The sequence below is a fragment of the Pteropus vampyrus genome, unplaced genomic scaffold (genome assembly GCF_000151845.1).
Source record: "Pteropus vampyrus isolate Shadow unplaced genomic scaffold, Pvam_2.0 Scaffold82, whole genome shotgun sequence".
Taxonomy (NCBI): domain Eukaryota; kingdom Metazoa; phylum Chordata; class Mammalia; order Chiroptera; family Pteropodidae; genus Pteropus; species Pteropus vampyrus.
In genome coordinates, this window is record NW_011888863.1 from 4,014,931 (window position 1) to 4,036,924 (window position 21,994).

Consider the following 21,994-nt stretch of genomic DNA (forward strand, 5'->3'; position numbering starts at 1 on the left):
CTCCTTAGAGGAACAATTATACTTTGACGTTATAGTCAGTGGATCTATTACTTTTAATATTGCATAGGTGCAATGTTAACCAACCATGCCAATTTAATTGCGGTTATTAGGTTTCGTTCTTTCCATATCCTGTTGTAGAAATATAGAAGCTCATTATCCTTAGTTATATAAACCATGTTTATTTTTCATAGTTTGTAGAGAGTAGCTACTGTGCTCTACATCACTTAGCCCCTGTGGTAGATTTCCCCAACTTCTCCTTGGCTGACACTCAATGCAGAATGTGAATCGAAATTATGATATTTTTTCTATAATAATTTTACTTTGACCTGGATGCTTAAGAGACAGAAAACTGCACTTTACCCGCATCTCAACATTAAGTAATTGTCCCTTAGTTGTAAAAGTGTCGAATAGGAGGGCTTGTTTGTTTAAAATGTCAGCTTTAGGAATTCTACATGTTGAATACTAGTAAATCCAGCTGGTGGATTATTCAAGAATTTAGATGAATCCTGTTTCTTTAGATTGATCTCTAATGAGGTCTTATGCTATTATTGAAAAAGATTTGGTCTCAAGAATTTTAAAGAAAAAGGATTTATTTTTTTTATATACATGGGTAAAGGTGGTAAGTTAGTTTAGAGTACTTAGACATAAAATTTACAACTGAAAATGTGGTTAAGGATAGATACAGTAAAAATTTTATTGGCAGGAGATATATCTGAGTAAGAAAGGAACATTTTACTTAAAGATCATAGAGCAGGAGTACAGGGGAGGTAAGTAATGCTGGGGTGGTAGCAATGAAGACTGAAAAGCAATTAAGCATTCGGAGAGAATTTGAAAATGTGTGTTGTATTAAAAGAATATGCTTGTAGAAATGGAAGTTTGATTGCTTACATAGCATTTCCGCTTTTCAGATCTACAATAATTATGCCTTTATTTTCTAGGCTGCAGAGATTTTTGATGGTGGAAGCGGTGAAACCCAAACTACATCTCCTGCTATTCCTTGGGCTGCTTTTCCTACAGGTACTGGTATACCACAACTAGGAATTTTTTTCTTATTTAACACTTTTGCCTTTTCTTTGAAGGCCTCTTTCTATCTTTGCATGTGACCTTCTCTGATCTAAAAAATGAAATGACCCAGATTTAATCTAGGTTTTTTTCATACCAAATTATGAATTTCATAGCAAATTCTCAATGGTGACTTGAGGCATGATTCAAAAAATGATAACACGAAAATTAAATGCAATTAAAAAGTGCAGTTTACATTTCCTTATATGTCTTAGTTTTAGGAAGGTATGGTTTAAATAATTTTTTTAGGTTGTCCAGTTTATTAATTAAAGACTTTCTTTTTATGTTCTATAAATATTTTCAAATTTTATGAGAGATTCTATAAATATCTCATAATTTATCTCCACCAGTATTTATCTCTACCACTATTTAAATTTAGAGGTTTTTACAGGAAAGTCATTCAAAAATATTAAAAATTAAAATTAAGCCATCCAAAAATTAAATAAAAAGTAAATTCCATTCTTGAGAGATTTTTGGAAGTCTGAGTACTAATATAATTTATGTCTAAATAGTATTTTGAGTTTCTAGACTTTTTGTTCTGACAACTCATTGTAAGGTCAGAGGTAGAAGATGAAAATATTCTTTAACAACTCCGCTTAGTCTTAAATTATTAGAGGTATTCATCCTACAAATATTTTCTCAGTGTTCGTTATACAGTTGGCACTATGGGAATATGTCCTTTATTTCAAAGGAAGATAAGGCAGGCACATGCATATTTGTGATTTGGGCAGAATGATCCGTTTCATCATCCATTCGTTTAGCAAATGTTTCATGCGTATTAGGAACCAAATATTATTCTTGAAACAGTTTATATTGTTGATCTGGACTTTGAAGGATGCATCTGCTTTCAATGGCAAAGATGGGAGAATGGAGAAAGATTTTGAAGGGAGAAGAAGAAATGGAACAAAGGTGTCAATAAATGTGGGAGAGAAGATAGCATAATTAAGAGGCTCATTCTTATTTGAGGGCATTATATATGTTGTTTTCTTTGCCTGGAATTTTCCACCTTGATTTCCACTTCCACTCTCTCTCACTTCCTTACTGTACTAATTCCTATTTGTTTATGTGTTGTTTCTTGCTTTAATCTTTCTTTTTCTGGAAAGCTTCCCAGAGAACCCACTCACAACGGCATGCACCTATATTGACTTTCATGTTATACTGTAAGTTTTTTGGGTTAGGCTCTATATGTCTGTTTGTCCTGTCGTTAATGTCTTAAACGCCAAGCATAGTGCCGAGCGTATAGTTGGCTCTCAATAAATATGTGTAGAAAGAATAATTAAAGAAGAATGAATGGATAAATAACTGAATGAATGACTAGACTAGGGTGACAATGGAAATTAATAGGGAGATTTGGGATAATGATATTTATGTAATGGTTTAGGATTTGTAGTGCACAGTCACAATTATTGTAAAGTAAGTAGGGAAGCGACACTATTTCTGTTGTACAGATGATGAAATGTTGGTTTATTAAAGTTTTAGAGTTTGATACAGATAAATATATTAAGGAATAAAATCTAGTCTTTCAAATTCTATCCCAGTTCTTTTTCAGTTTTTTGAAAGAAACATCAGCAGGACTGTCTGACTGACTGGATATCAGGATGAAAGAGGCATCAAAACTGACTTTTGAGGTTTCAAGCCTTGGTTCCAAAAGAATTGTACCTAGAGTTTAGGGGAAAGGTCAAGGTTGGGGTTCTTGGTTTGGGAGTTTTTCCACTGATATGACAGTCAAAGTTGTAGGAGATCGCTGTGGGAAACAGTATGTAGAGAGAATAGGGTTAAGTAGAGAAATCTGGTTGTCCATACTTAGGAAACAGGAATAAGAAAAAAAGACAGAAGACTTGAGAGATGAGAGTATGAGTTGGTGCTGCAACACAGACATCAGTAGGAAATTTCAGAGAAGGTGTGGTCACTGGTGTCAGAGGCTATAGAGAAGTCAGTGAAATCTGAGACTGGGAGAAAACCCACATACAGTTATCAGTGGCTTTTAAGGAGATAGCTTCAGTAGATTGGAAGTTGAGGCCAAACTGCACTTCATTACTTTATGTGAAAGCAGGAACCGAGTCTATTTTCCTATAATTATTGTGGCAGTGCATTAAAGAATTGTGTGTTGTGGGCAGATTATCTAGTTCCTGTTTTCCTAGAGTGAATCTATCTCTATCTCTATCTCTTTATGTATAGATGTGTGTGTGTGTGTGTGTGTGTGTGTGTGTGTGTGTATGTATGTCTGTGATTGTATGTCTGTCTGTCTGTCTAGTCCTCGAAGCCTAATTAAATGAGCATTCAGGAACAATACCTCTAATGCGCTAGTGTGCACGTGTAAACACACACACACACACACACACACACAATGTCTCTCCTTCACTCTCTTAAATAAAAGAATAGATCTGAAGAAAGTCTCCTCTCTGATTTTCCTTAGTGACTTAAAGAAGTGGAGGAAAACAAACCTGACCAGGAGCTGAAGTTAAAGGTAGGGTAGGTGTTTGCTCAGCCAAAACAATTTTTCTCCTTTGTAGAAAATGTTTGTCTTCCTGTGGCTGCTGGAAAAGTCGGCCTCTGATTCAGGTATCTGGAAGTTGTTTAGACATGAGTGATGTGAACAACCTAATTAGCATAGCAATTTAATCATTTCCATACTAAAGACCAGAGAAGATGGGGAACTTTAAGAGATCTAAAGCAGATTCTTTTCAGTTTAAGAAAAGACTAATAGTCTCCTTTTGTCTGTTTCTCCATCTATATCCTAGCTGTCTGTAATATATATGAAAACTATTTTTAAGAGAGATGAATATTAACCAAGCTCTAGCACAGCTTAAAATCATAGAAGATTACTCAGAAACATTTGGTTTAAGATTTTGAAGTACTTAGGGAGAATAGAAATTTTCATTCTTGGGGTTAGGATAAAGGATTTTGTTAAGTAAAGAGTGTAGTGGGCTTAGGGTACCTGGTGATTATCCTGCTTCAGAGTTGGCGCTTAGTTGGAGGTTGATTTCATAATAGCAACTGGAATAATGAATCTATCTCTTAAAAGTGTCTGTAACCTGCAGTACCTACTGTTAATGAATCGAGTTACCTCAGGACATACATCTCACTGTGATAGTAGCATCATTTACAGAGTGGGACCTTCTAAAATGCTAGTTTATGCGCAGTACTGATGATAAAATTAATAATTTGCCAGTCAGAACAAATGAAATGTGCATATTGGTTCTTTACACAAACTATTATCTCTTGGCTCATATCTTGTTAAGGTATGGCATCTAACTTTTAAAATGTGTCTCTATTTCCATTATCGTAGAGTTGGAGTATATAAATAAGAGATACATCTATGGAATTTTCAATTTCCAGTTTTCCTCTTGTCTTTACTATCATTAGTAAGTGTGGCTATCATTTATTTCAGTGAAAGCTTCTCAATGAGAAGAATTGTCTCTATTGAATCATTTTCTCCCTATTTCATAACCTTACCCTCCAGCTTGTCCTCCATGGCTGTTCTGTTTGAAGCCTGTGAGCTAGTCAAACTGTGATCTACATTGTGTTCCTAGATGATATCTGTTCCTATCTCTTTGCCATTGCTTTTGATTGTGATACCTTCCTTCATGTCCCATCTGCTTACTTGAGTCTTTTTTCTTTTAAGAAAAGGTATTGAGCTTTCACTGAATTTGTTCCACATGTCTTAACTGCTCCTTCTTCTTCTTAACTACTTTTTTCCTGCACGACTTGCTTGGCACTTAGGTTATGCCAATTAGTATTTTTTTTAATTGTGGTTAAATACATGTAACATAAAATTTACCATATTGTCCATTTTTAAGTGTATGGTTCACTATTCAGTATATTCACATCATTGTGCAACCAATCTCTAGAACTTCTTCATCTTATAGAACTGAAATTCTGTAACCATGAAACAATAGCTACCATTTTCTCCTCCCCCCAGCCCCTGGCAACTCCCACACTACTTTCTATTTCTATAAATATGACTACTCTAGATATGTCATATAAATAGAATCATATAATATTTCTGTTTTTGTGACTGATTTATTTCACTTAGCAGTGTCCTCAAGGTTCATCCATGTTGTAGCATGTAATAGAGTTTCCTTGTTTTTTTTTTTTTGACTGAATAATATTACACCATATGTATAGACTACATTTTGTTTATCCATTCATCTTGTCATTGGACACTTGGGTTCCTTCCTTTAGCTATTGTAAATAATGCTGCTATGAACATGGGTGTACTAATTTGTATTTTTAAAATATATTTTTATTAGTACAACTCCCATCTCTACATCTATTTTTGTCTAAGCCTTTGAGGGAAGAGACTGTGTTTTAATCCTTTTTGAATCCTAAGTACCTAGGATATTATTGTGCCTCGTTAGTAAACAATACTCAGTAACTGTTTCTTGATTGTTAGAAGAGCAGTTTTACTTTAAAGTAATTATTTTTTATTTTTAAAATTCTTTTGGGGTAAATAGTCTTTCAATTACAAGTTAGAGGAAGGCAAACCTAAATTTTCCAGAAAAATTATAACTTTGGAAATCTTAATTACTCAATGATGGCTAAGAAGCTACTTCCTCTAGGGCTCAGTTAACTTTCTTGGTCATTCCCAATTTAGATGATTTGGAAATAATGATTAACAAGAGTTGTCACACATTCTTGGAAAGAGAGAATAGCTATTGTGCTGTTTTTTTTTGTTTTGTTTTGTTTTTTAATTTTCTTTCCTGATACTACTGCATTTTAGCAGGTAACACCAAAGGACAGGAAAAGCTAGACTAAATTTTAGTTCACAATACTAGGGGGTCTAGAAGCAATAATAATAATTCTGTAACCATTTCTTTTAACTGCCCCTTTTTAAATTTATTTTTCTAAACATTTTTCCAAAGGAAAATCATTCCATATTTTGCATAGCATATAATATCAGAATGTTTTTGAGTTGGCTACTCATGGAACTGTATGTTTTAGATTTTTTTTTTTTTTGGCTAAAAATTCTCTCTTTTTTTTACATCATTGTCAAACAATTCACTATGTTTTATAATTTTTTTAAAAAAATATTATTTATGTTTACAGCACCTGGTCTTCTTGGGTGGTCTCCCATCCAAGTACTAACCAGGTCTGACCCTGCTTAGCTTCTGAGATCAGACATTGGGCTTGTTTAGGGTGGCATGGCCATAAACCATGGACTGTGGCTCTACTGAGGCGCGAACCCAGGACCTTCTGTGTGTAAAGTAGACATGCTAACCGCTACATTATGGAACCACATCCTCTTTTGTAAATTTTTTATGGGACTTGTAATGCTCTACTTTTTGGTAAACTAACTTCAAAATGAATGTCTATCTTGTGATATATACACATGCGTGTATATACATATAAATGCAAATATATGTGTGTGTGTGTGTATATATATATATATATATATATCAGAATATAGACATATATATAGAGATAGATAGATATTCCGATTTCTTCCTCATTCTCTACATTTATTTCCCGGTGCAAATTCTCTTCCCTGTCATTCCCTTTTGAGGGAAGGACTTTATCTTTCCTGACTTTCCAAGTTCTAAGATCATTACACTGTTAGTCTTGGTTTGACTTCAGTATATTTCTGATTGTTTCCTGATTGCAGCAGACCCAAAGTTTCAGAATCCATGAGATTTATTTAAATTAATTTTTACAGTGTTCATATGACACAGGAATCCGTCTTCTGGGTATCTACCCCAGAAATTTGAAAACATTTATCCATAAAGATACATGTACCCTTGTGTTCATTGCAGCATTATTCATGGTGGCCAAGACATGAAAACAACTGAAGTGTCCTTCAACAGATGATTGGATAAAGAAGATGTGAAACATATATACTGTGGAATACTATCAGCCACAAGAAAAGATGAAATATTGCCATTTGCAACAAAATAGATGGATCTTGAGAATATCATGGCTAAGCAAAATAAGTCAGATGGAAAAAGTCAGGAACCATATGATTTTAGTCATATGTGGGATATAAAACAAAGCAACAAACCAACAAGACAAACAAAAACTCATAAACACAGAAATGGTTTATTGGTTGCTGGATGGAAAGAGAGGGAGGGAGAGTTAGAAAAGGGTAAAGTGGTTCAAATATATGATGACAGAAGATTTGACTTTGTGTGGTGAACACAACTTGTAATAGATGATGTATTATAGAATTGTACACTTGAAACCTATATAATTTTATTAACCTATGTCACCCCAATAAATTTAATAAAAAAGAAAAGACAAAAGATTTAAAAAATTGTTTTCATTCATTCATTCACTAATTTGCTCATTATCACATGTTTAAAAGTATACTGTGTATCAGATACCACATACCATGTGCTGTATATCTTATCCTGTTTTCAGTGATGCCATATGCAAATTGTTGCAAATGACGGATGTTTCATGAAATGTATTAATATTGGCAAACACTTTTTTCAATAACTTTAGCTTCAAATCTTTGCTAGAGGTTGTGTGAAAAAATACGAAGTCAGAAAGCGTTGTCTTGTTGCCATTGTGTACAATGTGGGTGGTACTGTTTTAGAAGCAAATGACTGTTCACTTTTTGCTTTTAACTGTATAAATATAAATTGTCCTGAAGGCGAGGTGGGAGGCAAAACCTTGAATACTGTCCTTTCCAATATGTTTCTAAGTTCCTCGTAGCACTACACAGACCACATTAGAATGCATTGACCATCAAAGGGAAAAACAAGAGGTCCAGATAGATACTTTAATCCAAATTAGCTCCTTCAAAACAGCTTATATAGAAGGCAAACTAAACTGTCTGTCACAAGCCAACCCGTTAGAAGGAATAATGGGAATTGGACCAGCAGATGTTGAACCAAATAACTTAGATGTGGTTCACTTTGCATCTGGAGCTATTTGCATACAAAGCCAACAGGAAAGTTCAAACATTTTTCTCAAGACATTGGCAGAGAGAAACCTGGAAGACAGATGCCTTTTTGATTTCATGGTTCAGTTTTTCCATTCTCCATTCTCCTGGCCAGAAAACCTAGGACAACAAATCGGTCATTTTATTAATATCCCATTACTCTCCTTGCTAACCCTGTTTTTCCAGTAGAATCTGTATTACACATCTACAAGAATTCAGAACCTGAGTCTACACATTTTTGTTTGAGAAAAAATTTTGATATTCTTTTTTAGATTTATATGAAGAATAATAAACATTAACTGAATTTTATTCTGTTCTATATTTGAGATAAAATTTTAAGGTGAATTATTACGTAGTCACATGCTGGTAGGCAGTATATACCTATACAACTGTTTAAAAATTTTCCAATCCTTGTACTTTGTATCCATAGTAGACATTTTTGCTAGCACATAAACTGGATTTCCATTGTAGAATAATAATTTTATAATATCTTTGTACCAATTATTTGATAGAAGATTGCCAGATAGCTTCTTTTTGCTACTTCTGGTATTTTTTTCTTAACTCCCAGGTTATTAACTTTTCTTCGTTTTTTCTGGAGCCAGATTTTATAAATGGTGACTAAGCTGATAGCTTCTATAAAGCTGTGAGTTATTACCGTGCATGTAAGTATTAGTCTTTATGTGGATTTTCAGTAATTTATGTCAGTTGCTGTCTTCATTAATGCATATAACAGGAAATATATCAGTGATTTTGTTATGACTTTGAAGATAAGGTTTATAGTGTTTAGAATCAAATATCTCTCTCTGACTATGGTGTGAAGACTTTTGCCTTTGCCTTCAACTAACTGTAACTTCTCTGAAACTCAGTTATTTAATCTATAAATCGAAGGAGTAGATGATATCTGTGTTCTTCCAGATTTTGAGTTCTAAGTTTATTTCAACATTTATTTTCTGGTTATAATGTCTGTAATATGAGTACAGGTGAATTATGGTACCTGATTTCAACTGCATGGTTCAACTCTCACAGTACTATTCTAATAAATTACATCTTTTCTCTGAAAACATAGCTATAAATGTAGAACACAAATATTAATGTGAAGGACTATAATATTGAAGAGAAACTTGGTCCTCTTCTATATATTTTAATTATTATCAGTTACTGTTGAAACTGATTTTTCTTATAGTATTTTATACTACAATCTTTATCTAATTCTGAACTTGCTTTATAAAAAGTGGTTTTGATTTTAGGATACTATGGAATATATTTTAAAAGATAAAACAATTTTAAAACAGAGCTTTGCAGGGATTTTCTCATATTACTAAAAAATGAAACCTTGGCTGTTAATTATTTTTCTATAAGATGAACATAGTGCTCTATCATCATAATCCTGAATTAGCCAAAAAATAAATCTTAGAATCTACTTGTTTCAGTAACAGTAAGATTCATTGCCCAGTGTTCATATACCAATATAGAAATTTCTACATAGTTATCCCTCTGAATTATATTTGGCCTCAGAAAATAAACTTTTTATTATTTTTGACAGACAGGCAGACACACATATATAGTATAAAAGGCATGAAAGAAAAGAGAAATGTTAATAAGGTACAATGAAAATTTTTTTTATCTTAGTCCCCTGGTTGCACTTCCCCGATTTAACTTGTTTTATATTTTCTTTTGCAACTCCTCAGATATCTTCCAGGCACATAAAAATGTGAATGTATCCTCCTTTTTTTTTTTTTTTGTTTTTACACATATGTCACATATTGTATATACCTACTAATAACTCTTGCTTTTTTTCTCCCACAATAAGAGCTATTTCTACAGGAGTACTTAGAGAACTTTGAAATTCATTTTAGTGCTTGCATAGTACTCTTTAACATGGATGTACCCATTTTCATGTAACCAATTATTTCCCTCCTAGTTTCTTGCTGCTTACAAACACCCCTACAGTGAATATTCTTGTATGTATGTTCAGCAACACTATTTTAATTTAGATGATAATTTATGTTTCTGTGACATACTAGATAGATCAATAGAATTATCAAATAGTTCACTTACTGACTTTATTAATGTAAGTATGGGGCAAACATGCTCTCTAATTCTAAATAATGTCAGATTTCATATTTATATGGTCACACATAAGACCTATTGATCACATTGAATGCGATGGTAATTTTATAAGTACATTGAAAATAAAGTCTTTTTAACTGACCCTGGACAAATTAGTGGTAGCATGATAGGTTGACATGGTCTTTAGTTGTCACATTGTATTTTTTAATGTATCAAATAATGCTTATTGCAACTTTGTTTAGAATAACCCTAAACTAGAAACAACCCAACTGTCCATCAAAAGTAAAAAGTTTAATATTTTGGGATATTTTTATATAATAAAACACTATACACTTGGAAAATTAACAGTCTACAGCTACACATAACAACATGAAAGAATCTCATGAACATATATACTGTCCTTACACTATCTTTAAGGGATCAATATGAGGTCTTAATTGACAAACTGTTTTATAATTCAGATCCTAGTGCTGGAATCCTTGAAGTCTACTGGGTCAGCCTCCCTTTGGAGTCCTGGAATTCTTTTTTTTTTTTTTTAAATTTCCATTCCCCCACTCCCACCCCTTTGGCAACCATCAGCTTGTTTTCTGTATCTATGGGTCTGTTTCTATTTTGTTTATTCATTTATTTTGTTTTGTTTTTTAGATTTCATGTTTAAGAGAATCATATGGTCTTTGTCTTTGTCTGACTTATTTCACTTAGCATAATACCCTCTAGGTCCATCCATGTTGTTGCAAATGGCAAGATTTTATTTTTTTATTCCTGAAGAATATTCCATCATGTATCTATACCACATCTTCTCTATCCATTCATTTATTGTTGGCTGTTACTAGTAATGCTGCAGTAAGCACAGGGACGCATCTATCTTTTGGAATTATTGTTTTTGTTTTTGTTCAGATAAGACTCAGAAGTGGGATTACCAGATTGTATCGTAGATCTATTTTTAATATTTTGAGGAATCTCCATACTGTTTCCATAGTGGCTACACTCATTTATAATCCTACCAATAGTGCATGAGGATTCCCTTTTCTTTACATCCTCACCAGCACTTGTTGATTTATTGATGAGGGCTACTCTGACAGGTGTGAAGTGATATCTTATTGTGGTGGACCTCTTTAGATGGATTAGTGTGGACTAAGTACCTGTAATAATGGACACATATTTTAGGATAAACAACACAGAGACCACCTAAAGTATTTAGAAACCACAACACAAAGATGTTTCAGGATATACTTTAGAACTGTGAAGAAACAGTGGAGTTTTTACCAAATCTTAATCCTGTAGAAAGTTTGCCTGATATAAAGGATTTGATCATTTTGTATTTGTCAAGTCTGAAGTCAGGATAAAGGAAGTGGGTAAAAGGTGATTCAGCTAATTTAGATGGAAACTTTAATTCAGTTTGGCAAACATCACAGAGTTGACAAAACACTGTAATCAAGTATTACATATAGTTTGGTTATTATGAAACCCAACTAAATTTAGCCAACTAAATCAACTGTTATTTTCTTCTTCAACCATCTGCTTAACATTTAGGGACACATAGCAAGTAAAACAAAGGAAAATTTTGGTGATATATTTGTTCATTTATCCAACAAATAAACATTTATTGAACTTATTGATACATTAGGTTCCTAAAGGGACATTCTTATATTATTTTAAATCCTTGGTCTTATGATCTAAACACAGATACTTAGTTTTGATGGAATGTTTGATGAAATTTATGAATTTTATTTCTCCTAAAAGTTGAAGATAGATTACCTGCACATTGGTTATGATCCTGTTTGAAGCCAGGGGGTAAGACTCTTTATTTTCTACCTTCTCTTGGTTTTTTTTTTTTTCCTCCTCTCTGTTCAATAAGCATTTGTTATCTATAAAGAAGTACAGGGGGAATAATGGAAAACAACAAGATTGACAATGCTATGAATTCGTTAAATTAACATTTGTTAAGTGGAGCATAGGCTGCCAGATAGTGAGTTGCATTTCAACTGCAGACTGCAAGAGAAAGTGAAATATAGAAGTTTATAATTCACAGGTCCTGGAGGAAGTACATGGCATGGCTCAAGGTACCACATGGAGAAGTCAAGGCAGGGTACAGATGGAGAGACAGGACCTGGAACACATGCCTTTATTAGGGTCCCTGGGGAGTGATTTGGGGTTCCTGGACTAAGGCTGGATTAATCAATTCAAACCAAAAGAGCTAGGTTTTGGTAAGATCCATGGGGATGTTATTTTATCTAAGGAGCGCACAGGGGTAAGGCCCTGGGAGGCAGGGAGAGATTGTTGATCGCAAAGGCTGTTGGAGAAGTCATATCATATTTTCTTGTGACTCAGTAGGCTGTTATATAAGGAATGTACTTGCATGAGAGGGCTACTGTCAGTTTAAGGTCTCTGCAGGCCACTTGGCCAAACAAAATGGATGCTCAGGCAGCAATACCATGGAGTAGCTTAGCTAAACTCTTGACATACAAGATGTCTGCTTTCATGAGTCTTATAGACTAGAAAGGTGCACAGAAATGAAATAATTATAGATAATTAATTATAACTAGGACTTTTTGAGGTAGATACAGGTGTCAGTGTGAACAGAGAGAGTGAGGTGGGCACTGCATTATAGCCTGGAAGGATATCAGACCACTGCCCGAGTCCAAATAGGGGTAAGCAGGGTAAAAGCCTGTAATGTTTAGGAAGGCAAGGCTTATGTGAAAGACCTCAAAGCTTTGCAGCAGAGAGGATATAGATCTTTTTGCTTTCCAAATATTAACTTTAGTCAGTGTTGACACTCTAATTTTATTTTTGTTTTTTGGTTTATTAATTTCAACGATTGTTACTTGCTTTATTTTGTTGGGTTTATTCTTGTATTTTTTCTAATTTAAAAAATTTCGATGTTTCTCTCTTTAACTTTTACTTTTCTTTTGAAATATAGGTATTCAGGTTTATAGCTTCTTTAACCAATCATCTTTAACCAATCAGCATTAGGTTGCTTTCAATCTTGGATATTGTGAATAGCGCTGCCAAGAACATAGAGATGTGTAGATCTTTATGAATTATTGTTTTGGTTTTCTCTGGATAAATATCCAGAATTGCAATTGCTGGGTCAAAAGGTAGATCTATTTTTAATTTTTTGAGGACCCTCTAGGCTATTTTCCATAGTGAATATACCAATTTGCAATCCTACCAACAGTGTATGCGGGTTCCCTTTTTTCCACATCCTCACCAACACTTGTTATTTTTTGATTTATTTATGATAGCCATTCTGACAGGTGTGAGGTGACATCTCACTGTGGTTTCAATTTGCATTTCTCTGATGATTAGTATACCACATCTTTATTTAATTGCCTACTGAAGGTGAAGGGATTAAGAAGTATAAATTGGCAGTTTCAAAAGTCACAGGAATGTAAAGTAAAGCAGAAGGAATATAGTCAATGATATTGTAATGACTACCTGTGGTGACAGGTGGGTACTAGACTTATTGGTGGGTCGGTGGGGAGGGTCACTTCATAAGTGATATAAATATCTAACCACTATGCTGGACACCTGAAACAAATATAATATTGAATATCAACTAATTGAAAAATAAAAAAAAATAAGGAGAACAAGGATAAGCACTTTCAAACAAATATAGTGAGTTTGCCAACAACGACCCTCTCTTTCTGGAAAATTCTCAAAGATGAACATCCAGCAGAAGGAAAAAGATTTGTGATGGAGAGTTCAAGTTGCAAGAAGAAATAAAGAAAAAAATGGTAAATATGCAGGTAAATCCAATATACTTTATCTATATAAAAGATATAATAATAGCAATGCCTTGTGGAGTTAAATACATATTTAGCTATATAAATATATATGCAGATTGTGGGAATATATATGTAAAAAATACTGGACAACAATAGCATAATAACCAGAGAGGAAATTATTCAAGTTTAAATGTTCCACAGTCATTGTATCTTTCAAGAGGAGAATAAAGATACTGATTTGCTTCAGGCTTTAATAAGTTAAGAATGCTTGTTAAAATTTCTAGGAAAACTACCAAAGGAAGAGGACTAGAGTATTTAATTTCCAAACTGATAGAGCATAGGAAATAGGAAACAAGAAAATCAATTCTAAAAGGTAAAAAAAAACGAAAAAGAAACAGAATGGCAGTATAAATAGAAAACCAAAACTAAGATGGTGGGGAAAAAGTACCATATATGTACATCAGTAATTACATTAAGATATAAATGGACTAAGTATTCCAATTCAAAGACACTGATTATCAGACTGGATAAACAAATAAAACTTAGCTTTATGCTAGATATGTATGTATGGAAAGGAGTTGTAAACCTTTTAATTAAAAGCTATGTTTTAAGATATAGTAAGAACCATCTGAATATCATAATTTAAAGCTCATAATATATATATAGCCAAGTAAGAGATAACTAAAACAATGAAAAATAACTTTATTCAGAATATTTACAATGAATAAAAGAAAGACTTGTATGCTACCATTAAGTTGATAATCTTTTTTTCTGCCTTTGATAATTTTCGTTATCCTATCCTTATAAAACAGTTTTTTAAATTCCAAATTAAATCTAATATGATTTAAGCAGAACTATGGGATAGTCATGCTATTCACCATAGAAGCTGAAATATATGAAAAAATTATTGTAGAATTATTGATAATTTTACTAATCTATAAGATTATTTTGAGTTGCTTATAACTCAAACTTGAAATAACAGAATATCATCTTTATTTTATTGCCACTTTTACTTAGATTTTAAATTTGAAATGTATTTATATGGCACATTATTGTTTCATGGAAATTACTGTTTGTTCATTGGTAAAGATATGTCTCTCTAGGGTAAAATAAACTTTGTTGTATATAGAGTGGAGACTTTAAAGGAGGCACATTTTGAAAATCTCTATTTTAGAAGTAGTCAAGGAAGCTGCATGTCAATTGTTTATTTCCTCTAGGATGACTGTTGTGAGTAGATTTAAGTCTCTAGCCTCTTTAGATTCTTATAGTCTATCGATTTCCGACTATTTTCATTTGGATGTCTATTAGATATTCAAAATCAACATATCCTTTTTTATTTTTTGGCTTGGTGTTTGTACTACTATCTATGAAATAGTATATATTAACTATCTCCTCCTATAAATAGCTTCTTCAAAGGACATGTTGGATTATTTGACGTTGGATTAACTTTCTGGCTGTCTTCCCTTCAAAACATGATCAAGTAGAATCCCATCCTTGTTACAAGGCAGCAGTGCTCATGGATGAAAAAATGACCCTGATAAATTCTGTCTTGTCTAGAAGCTCTGTGAATTAGCTGTATATACCTCTTTGGAAGCCATAGTTTTTGAGTTTAATAAGTGTGTTAAAACTGGTAACTGAAAGTGTCTGTTTTGAGACCATGGTAGCTTTGCCTAGGTTGTTTCAAGAGATACTGACTCTTGTGGAACATATGGCAGGCTTCTAAGCCAAGGTGGGCCTCACCATTGCCTTTGAAGACCTTATCTGCTTGCATATAAGTTGTGACGTGGGTTGATGGCAGAGACTAGCCCCTATATTGCTGCAGGGACTTGTGAAAGAGAAACTTTTGACATTGCTTGTGTGCTGTGTTTCTATCCCATATTTTGTAAGTGAATCTGATGCCCCTTGTGGTCTAGGATAGTTTTAAAGAGTCCAAGTGTCTAGTTGGAAATGAAAGACCCTCTTGTAGGCATTGCAAAGTTCAGATCTGAACTCCTTTTCTGCCCCGAACCTTCTCCACCAGCAGCCTTCCCCATCTTACTTGTTGGCAACTCTATCCTTCCATTATTACTTAATCAAAATATTGGAATCATCCTTGATTCTTGTTTTTTTTTTTCCTCTTATCCCTGTATCCAATCTGCCAGGGAGTCTTTTTACCTGTACTTACAAAATATATACAGTATTTTGTCACTTCTTATTTTTCTACTCTCGCCATCCTGATTTGTGTCACCACTATCTCTTGACTGGATTACCGAAAAGGCATACTGAACAGATCTCGTATTTTCTACTCTTGTCCACAGCAATCTATTCTCAAAACAACTATCACAGTGATTGATGCCTTTAATACATAGGTCATCTCTGCTCATAAACCTAAATTGGCTAACAGAAGTTTCCCAAACTTTTTGGGTGGCAGAAAATTTATTTCTGAGACAGGCGTTTCTCCCAAATTTTAGGGTATTTTAGGGTATTTTCTAGGCACATATTTGTTGCAGTACAAATAAACTGTTTTCTTGATAAAAAATTTAGTGTACACAGATAACTTTTGAGGCTGCCTGATTCAGTTAGATTTCCTGGACTTTCTAACTCCCTGCTTTCACCCTTTGTGCTTGTACTTTTTTGTATTTAATGTTTATTTATAGAAATAGTGAATGTTAGCCTATCCTTCTCAATCTCCATAAACATGGCCAGGCTTTACTTAGTTTTTGTGAATTCTCTATTAGGATTAAAGTAGAACAATTTTATTCATGGTCAGCAGTGAGGATTACATAAAAATAAAAGTTTGTTATTTACTCTAAAATGATGTTTTTTGTGGAGTGGGGATCTGGTCTTTGCATTACTCTCTGTGAAATACTATATATTAACTATCTCCTATAAATAGCTTCTAAAGAAGAAGACTTTTTAATCTCTGAAATATAACTCTGTTTTCATGAACTTGAAAAGTTTCAAGGAATATTCCTCCAAGTGGTATTATATTATGGACAGTGGGTGGAAATGACTGTTATTAAGAATTAGGAAAGGTCCATTGTAGTCTTAATCTGTAACTGTTTAGCAGGATGATATAGGTAAGACATTTGAATTTTTTAGACCTCATTAACTGTTAAAATGTAAAATTTCTTCTTTATGCTGTTTTAGTTACAGACACTGGTTTGTTGTAACCAGGTGAGAAGTTTGGGATACTTTCCAAAGAGGCCTTAGAGATGGACAGTCATTTCCTTATTAAATTTGCCTCTGTTCAGGGTTGGGAATTGGTCCTTGCAGACTCAGTAATCTAATTTTGTCAATATATTGAGTTTAGATTCATCTCTTAGAGACAAACTAAATTTATGAAATTTAAATTTAAAAAAACAGAATGTCAGTTTATTAACTTACAATGATGAATTTCTCTGCCAGAGAATGGAATACTCAGAATCCATTCTCTTCCTTTAGACAGAACAAATGGTAAACCACATTATGATCAAAAGGGGTGTGGTAAACAAGGAATTAGAATAGAGTTAAATAACTTTATTTTAATGACACTATGGTGAGATAGCATGTTTTTTTCACATTATAGAAATGGATTTGCCAAAAGGACTGAAATAATTTAAAATGCTGGCTTGTGTCTTTTTTCCCTGGATAATATTTAGATGAACTCTGCCAATATTTGTCTGTATATCTTTCCTTTTAAGTTTCTGGAGTGGCTAATCAATATTTTTTCTAATTGTTTGTGTCCTAGAAAAATTAATATTTTCTACTTCAGCCTTTCTGTCTTTGGAATAGTTTTATTTAGAGATTTTATATATTTGTATGTTTAGATCACTCGTGATTATTCTTCTTATTTTTAAAGCAATTCTCTAGTCATTATATTATTTGATTATCATAAATTTTTTTGTGGACGATAGTGTTGTTTTATTCATTTTTTAAATAAAGAAATGAAAGTCCAGTGACTTGTCCTGAGGTATTGAGTTTTAAGTGTAGAACTGGGATGTGACTATTAAAGTTCAATTTTTCCTTGCTATTCTATGTTTTCTCTTGAGGAATAGCTTGAGTTCCCTTACAGGGTACACTGAGGAAGTAAACATATATTTGAGGTATTGATGTCCCTCTAATCTCAACCTTTTTCTTTTCATAGACAATCAAATAAGTTTTCATCAAGGCAATGTAAGTCACTTGTGTTTTATTCTTTGTTCATTGTAGATGTAGGATCACACTGCAGTTGACTATCACTTTTTTTTTGGTGAGTTAAATACTGAATATTTTAAACCTCGAACTGATATTTCCCTTAAATTTGTAAGGCTTCACACCCATTCATGAGTTTTTTTTTTTTTTTTTAAAGCATAGTGTTTTTCAGTATTGGTATTACTTATTAAATTTTTTATTTATTTTATTTGTTTTAGTCTTTTATGCTTCCAAGAAGTATAACTTTGGCATTTTATTGCGCATTTTTGTGACAAACATTCCTTAGATGAAGGCATATCCCCCTTTTGAATTTTTACTTTGATAACTGCAAGTTGTACACCTCTTTCAATTTTCTTCAGCCACATGGTTCATTAAGTTTAATGAATATAATGGTCATAGAACTGTATTTAAACTACCAAATTCTGGATTTGGGCATATAAAATTTCTTGGAGGTAATTCTAGGATTTTAGTTGTCTAATAGCTGCTATTAGCTATTAGATTTCTAATAGCTGCTTTTAAATTTTTGGAAAAGAGGATATAATGACATCCAGTAGAGTTAAGAGTTTTGTGATATGTAGCACACTCAAATTTCGCTTTTGAGTCCCTGCTTTGGGTTGATTGGTATATGGCTTTACATATCTAGTTCTAAGAATATGTTGGTATGATGACTTACATTTTTTTAAGAATAGTATTTTCATCATATTGATTTTTTTAAAAAGTAGGCTGGTTTGCTGGTGTTGAAAACTGTTATGATTATAAAGTGTATAAAAGCCACATAGATGTATTATATATATAGTCCTGTCGTTGCTGCTTAACTTTGATGAGAATATTTAAGTATAGCACTCTATTTGGGTAGTATAGGTGCTTCAAACATGCTTCAAACATAAACGTGGGCAAAATATCCTCAAGGCTCTAAAGTGAACAGTACCATTTGTAGACAGTAATACTCTTGTGTAAGTCTGAGTCAGCTTCTGGCAAATGGAAGTTATGGTGTAATCTACTGATACCTGTCAGTATGCTGCTATCAGACATTTTTATTGATACTTCTATTTTTGATTTTGATAACAGAGAAAGGAAATTTAACTTCAAGACACATAGTATTTAAGTTAAATGTATGAATATACATTATTAAAAGATTCGTAGCAAAAGTGACATGAGCATATAGAAGGAAAATAGTAAGAATAGTAGAATAAGAGAAGAGGAAATCTGCAGTTGAAGAAAGAACAGTACACTTAGAAGAAAGAGAGAATAGAAAATAATCTCCATAGCTTAAAGAGAATGGAAATTGTGGTAAGCTTTATAATGAAGGTTTAAGGAAAGAGAAGACATAATTGTGAATTATGTTTTGCTAATATTCACATACTATACCTAGATTTCCTTTGCCATTTGATTAACTGGAAGAGCAGAAGTGATCTTTTGTTTTACTTCATTAGTTTTGCTTTCCATTGGCAGTAGGATACAGTTAAGTTCATTTGAGGACTGATGGTTTTACTTTATTCTTTTAATTGGCATTGTTAAATTACAGTATATATGCTAGGTAGGCATTTTTTTCTTTCTTTTTAGGTTTTTTAATAACAGAAGTAACTTGTTGTTGGTATCATTAAAATGCATACTTAACTGGAAAGTTAGTTTCATTAAATTATTTTGAAGTTTTCATCTTTTTATTTTTACTTGATGCTTTTATTATTAGGTAGTCTACATTTTGTTTCCTTGTTTTGTATTTTTCATACACACTCTCACACACACACAAATTCAAAATCCTACATGATTTTAACTTGCATTTTTAGTCATTCCGGAGTAGAGAAGCTTTGGAGTCAGACACAAATTCTGATTATGACTTGACAATCTTCTAGCTGTAAGGTCATAGATATAATAGTTAAGCCTAAAATCTTAGTTTCTTCATGTATAAAATGGTTGTTATTGTAGGATCAAATCAGTTGACACACACAAAAATATTTTGTACCATACCTGGAGCAAAGCATATGTTTGGTCAATGACAGTTCTTTCTCCTTTCTTCAGCTTAACAGAAATTTAAGCTATTCTTTTTGTTTATGGAGAAAAAAATGTTTTTTAATGAAAACCGCATTGTCTAAATTCAGCACAAGTTTCATGTTTTTCTGATTCTGGCTCTGTTCATTATCTTTAAATTATTTTATATTTTATAGCTTTTTATATATTGAAGGTTACTGACAGACATAAATTCTGTGATGTCTACTTGAGTTTTGATTATTTTCTTCTCCCTTTCTGAAATATATTTCACTTGTAATTGCAATTTATTTTAGCATTGCTTTAGTCTCCATAAATTAGTGCTATTTTGACTTTTCCTTTGAACTGGTTATAACATTTACCTGGTTTCCTCATTGTTCGAATAGAATAAAATGACTATTCAGATTCTCTGTCCAGTTTTTAATTGGATTTTTTTACATCGATTGTATGAATTTTTAAAAATATATTTTGGATACTAATTTCTAATTATATATATGATTTGCAAACATTTTCTCCCATTTAGTAGGTTGCCTTTTTGTTTTGTTGATGATTTTCTTTGCTGTGCAGAAGCTTTTTCGTTTGATGTAGTTCCACTTGTTCATTTTTGCTTTTGTTGTCTTTGCTTTTGATGTCTGAAAAAAACTCCTAAAGGTCCACTTTCCATAGACAGGAGCCCAAAACTGCCTTAGCATATCACTCTGCATATTACTTTAACTTAAATTTTGATATCTTTTTTTCTACCTTTTGGAAAATTGCTTAGAATTTGTCTATGTTTGGTCACTTCATGTGAGCAATACTTAAAAGGAAAGCAAACCTCAGATTTTAGATGGTAGCTTGGCTTAAAGATATTTATGATTTTGAAATTTTTTTTCTGTGTTTTTCAAACTTCCTAGACTCATTAGGTAATTCTGGATTTTATTAGTTTATTTCTCTTCTTATTTATATTTATATTTTGGATGTTGTGGGGTTTTCTTCCTGTTGTGATAATAAATAAGCAGTGTTGAATTAAGTAGCTTTTTTAAAATTTTCCTTTTCAAAAGGTTATATTAATATGATATTTTGTGTTGGTTGTGCTAGCAATCGGTTTTGTGGACTCCATTACATGTCTTGTTTAGAAATTAAAACATAGGTTTTTTTTTTTAGTAATTTGCATAATTCTAAAAATTGCTCTTTATGGTTTGTGATATATGGTGTTGTCTACCCCGTCCTTACAAACACATTATTATTCCTCAAAGAAACAAGTAGAAGTGGAGCTTTCATTTATAGAACACTCTGGAGAATAATGAAAGATAACTAAAATGGTAGAAGTTTCATCAATTATGTAATCCCTCTTTTATTAAAAAGGTGACCATTAGAGTTTCTTGTGTTCCTGCCTATTGTCCTTTTTAAAGCTATTATATATTTTTCCTTAAATCTCTAACCTAGATATCCTAAATGAATCTTGAAATCCATTAAATTATCCATTAAGTTATAAATCAAGGGGCATGTCCTGTAGGGAATCTTTGTATAGAGTGAATACTTTTCTAAATACTGACTTTTACTCTGTTTTCTGTCAATTAAAAAAAAAAAATGTCTATTTTATATTTACTAAGGAATATTCAGATTTAGATACATTATTTGGATCTTTCAGTTTTCACATATTTCTTTTTCTTACATGTGATTTTACTATATATGTGACTTTGAAAATTCTCAACAATGAGCATCAAACAGGAAAAAGTGGGTTCATACTTAGACCTGAAAATAAATCAGTGGATTAGAGGACTTGACAATTTGTGAAAGATAATCACTAGCCTCTGATGTACCTGTGAGATGAAAGAATGGTGAAAAAGAAGCACCTGGACTGGGTAAGAGTGTTTGAATGACAATTAAAGACCAAAAATATTTTTTAACTTAAAAGATATAAAAAACATTATTTTATTAGTATTCTCCTGTGTTATTTAACTGTTGACAAAGATAAACAGATTTCTCTGGGTATAGTTAAAAATGCATGAATACTTACACCTGTTTCTTGTTTAGACTTTATAAAAGTTATGCTTATGGAAATAAAACAGAGTTGACCACAGGCAGAATTACTGGAAAAAAATTGCGTACTTTTTGGAAACTTGGTGTCTTT

The 21,994-nt window shown here is 32.5% G+C and overlaps 1 protein-coding gene across 1 annotated transcript in view; it reads left to right on the top strand.

Annotated features, from left to right (window-relative positions):
* CCDC91 (coiled-coil domain containing 91) overlaps positions 1-21,994 on the top strand; it is a 294,142-nt gene that overhangs the window by 54,910 nt on the left and 217,238 nt on the right. Inside the window, exon 3 of the mRNA XM_011363116.2 lies at positions 939-1,017. Coding sequence (XP_011361418.1) covers positions 939-1,017 — 79 coding nt within the window. The remainder of the gene's footprint in view (positions 1-938; positions 1,018-21,994) is intronic.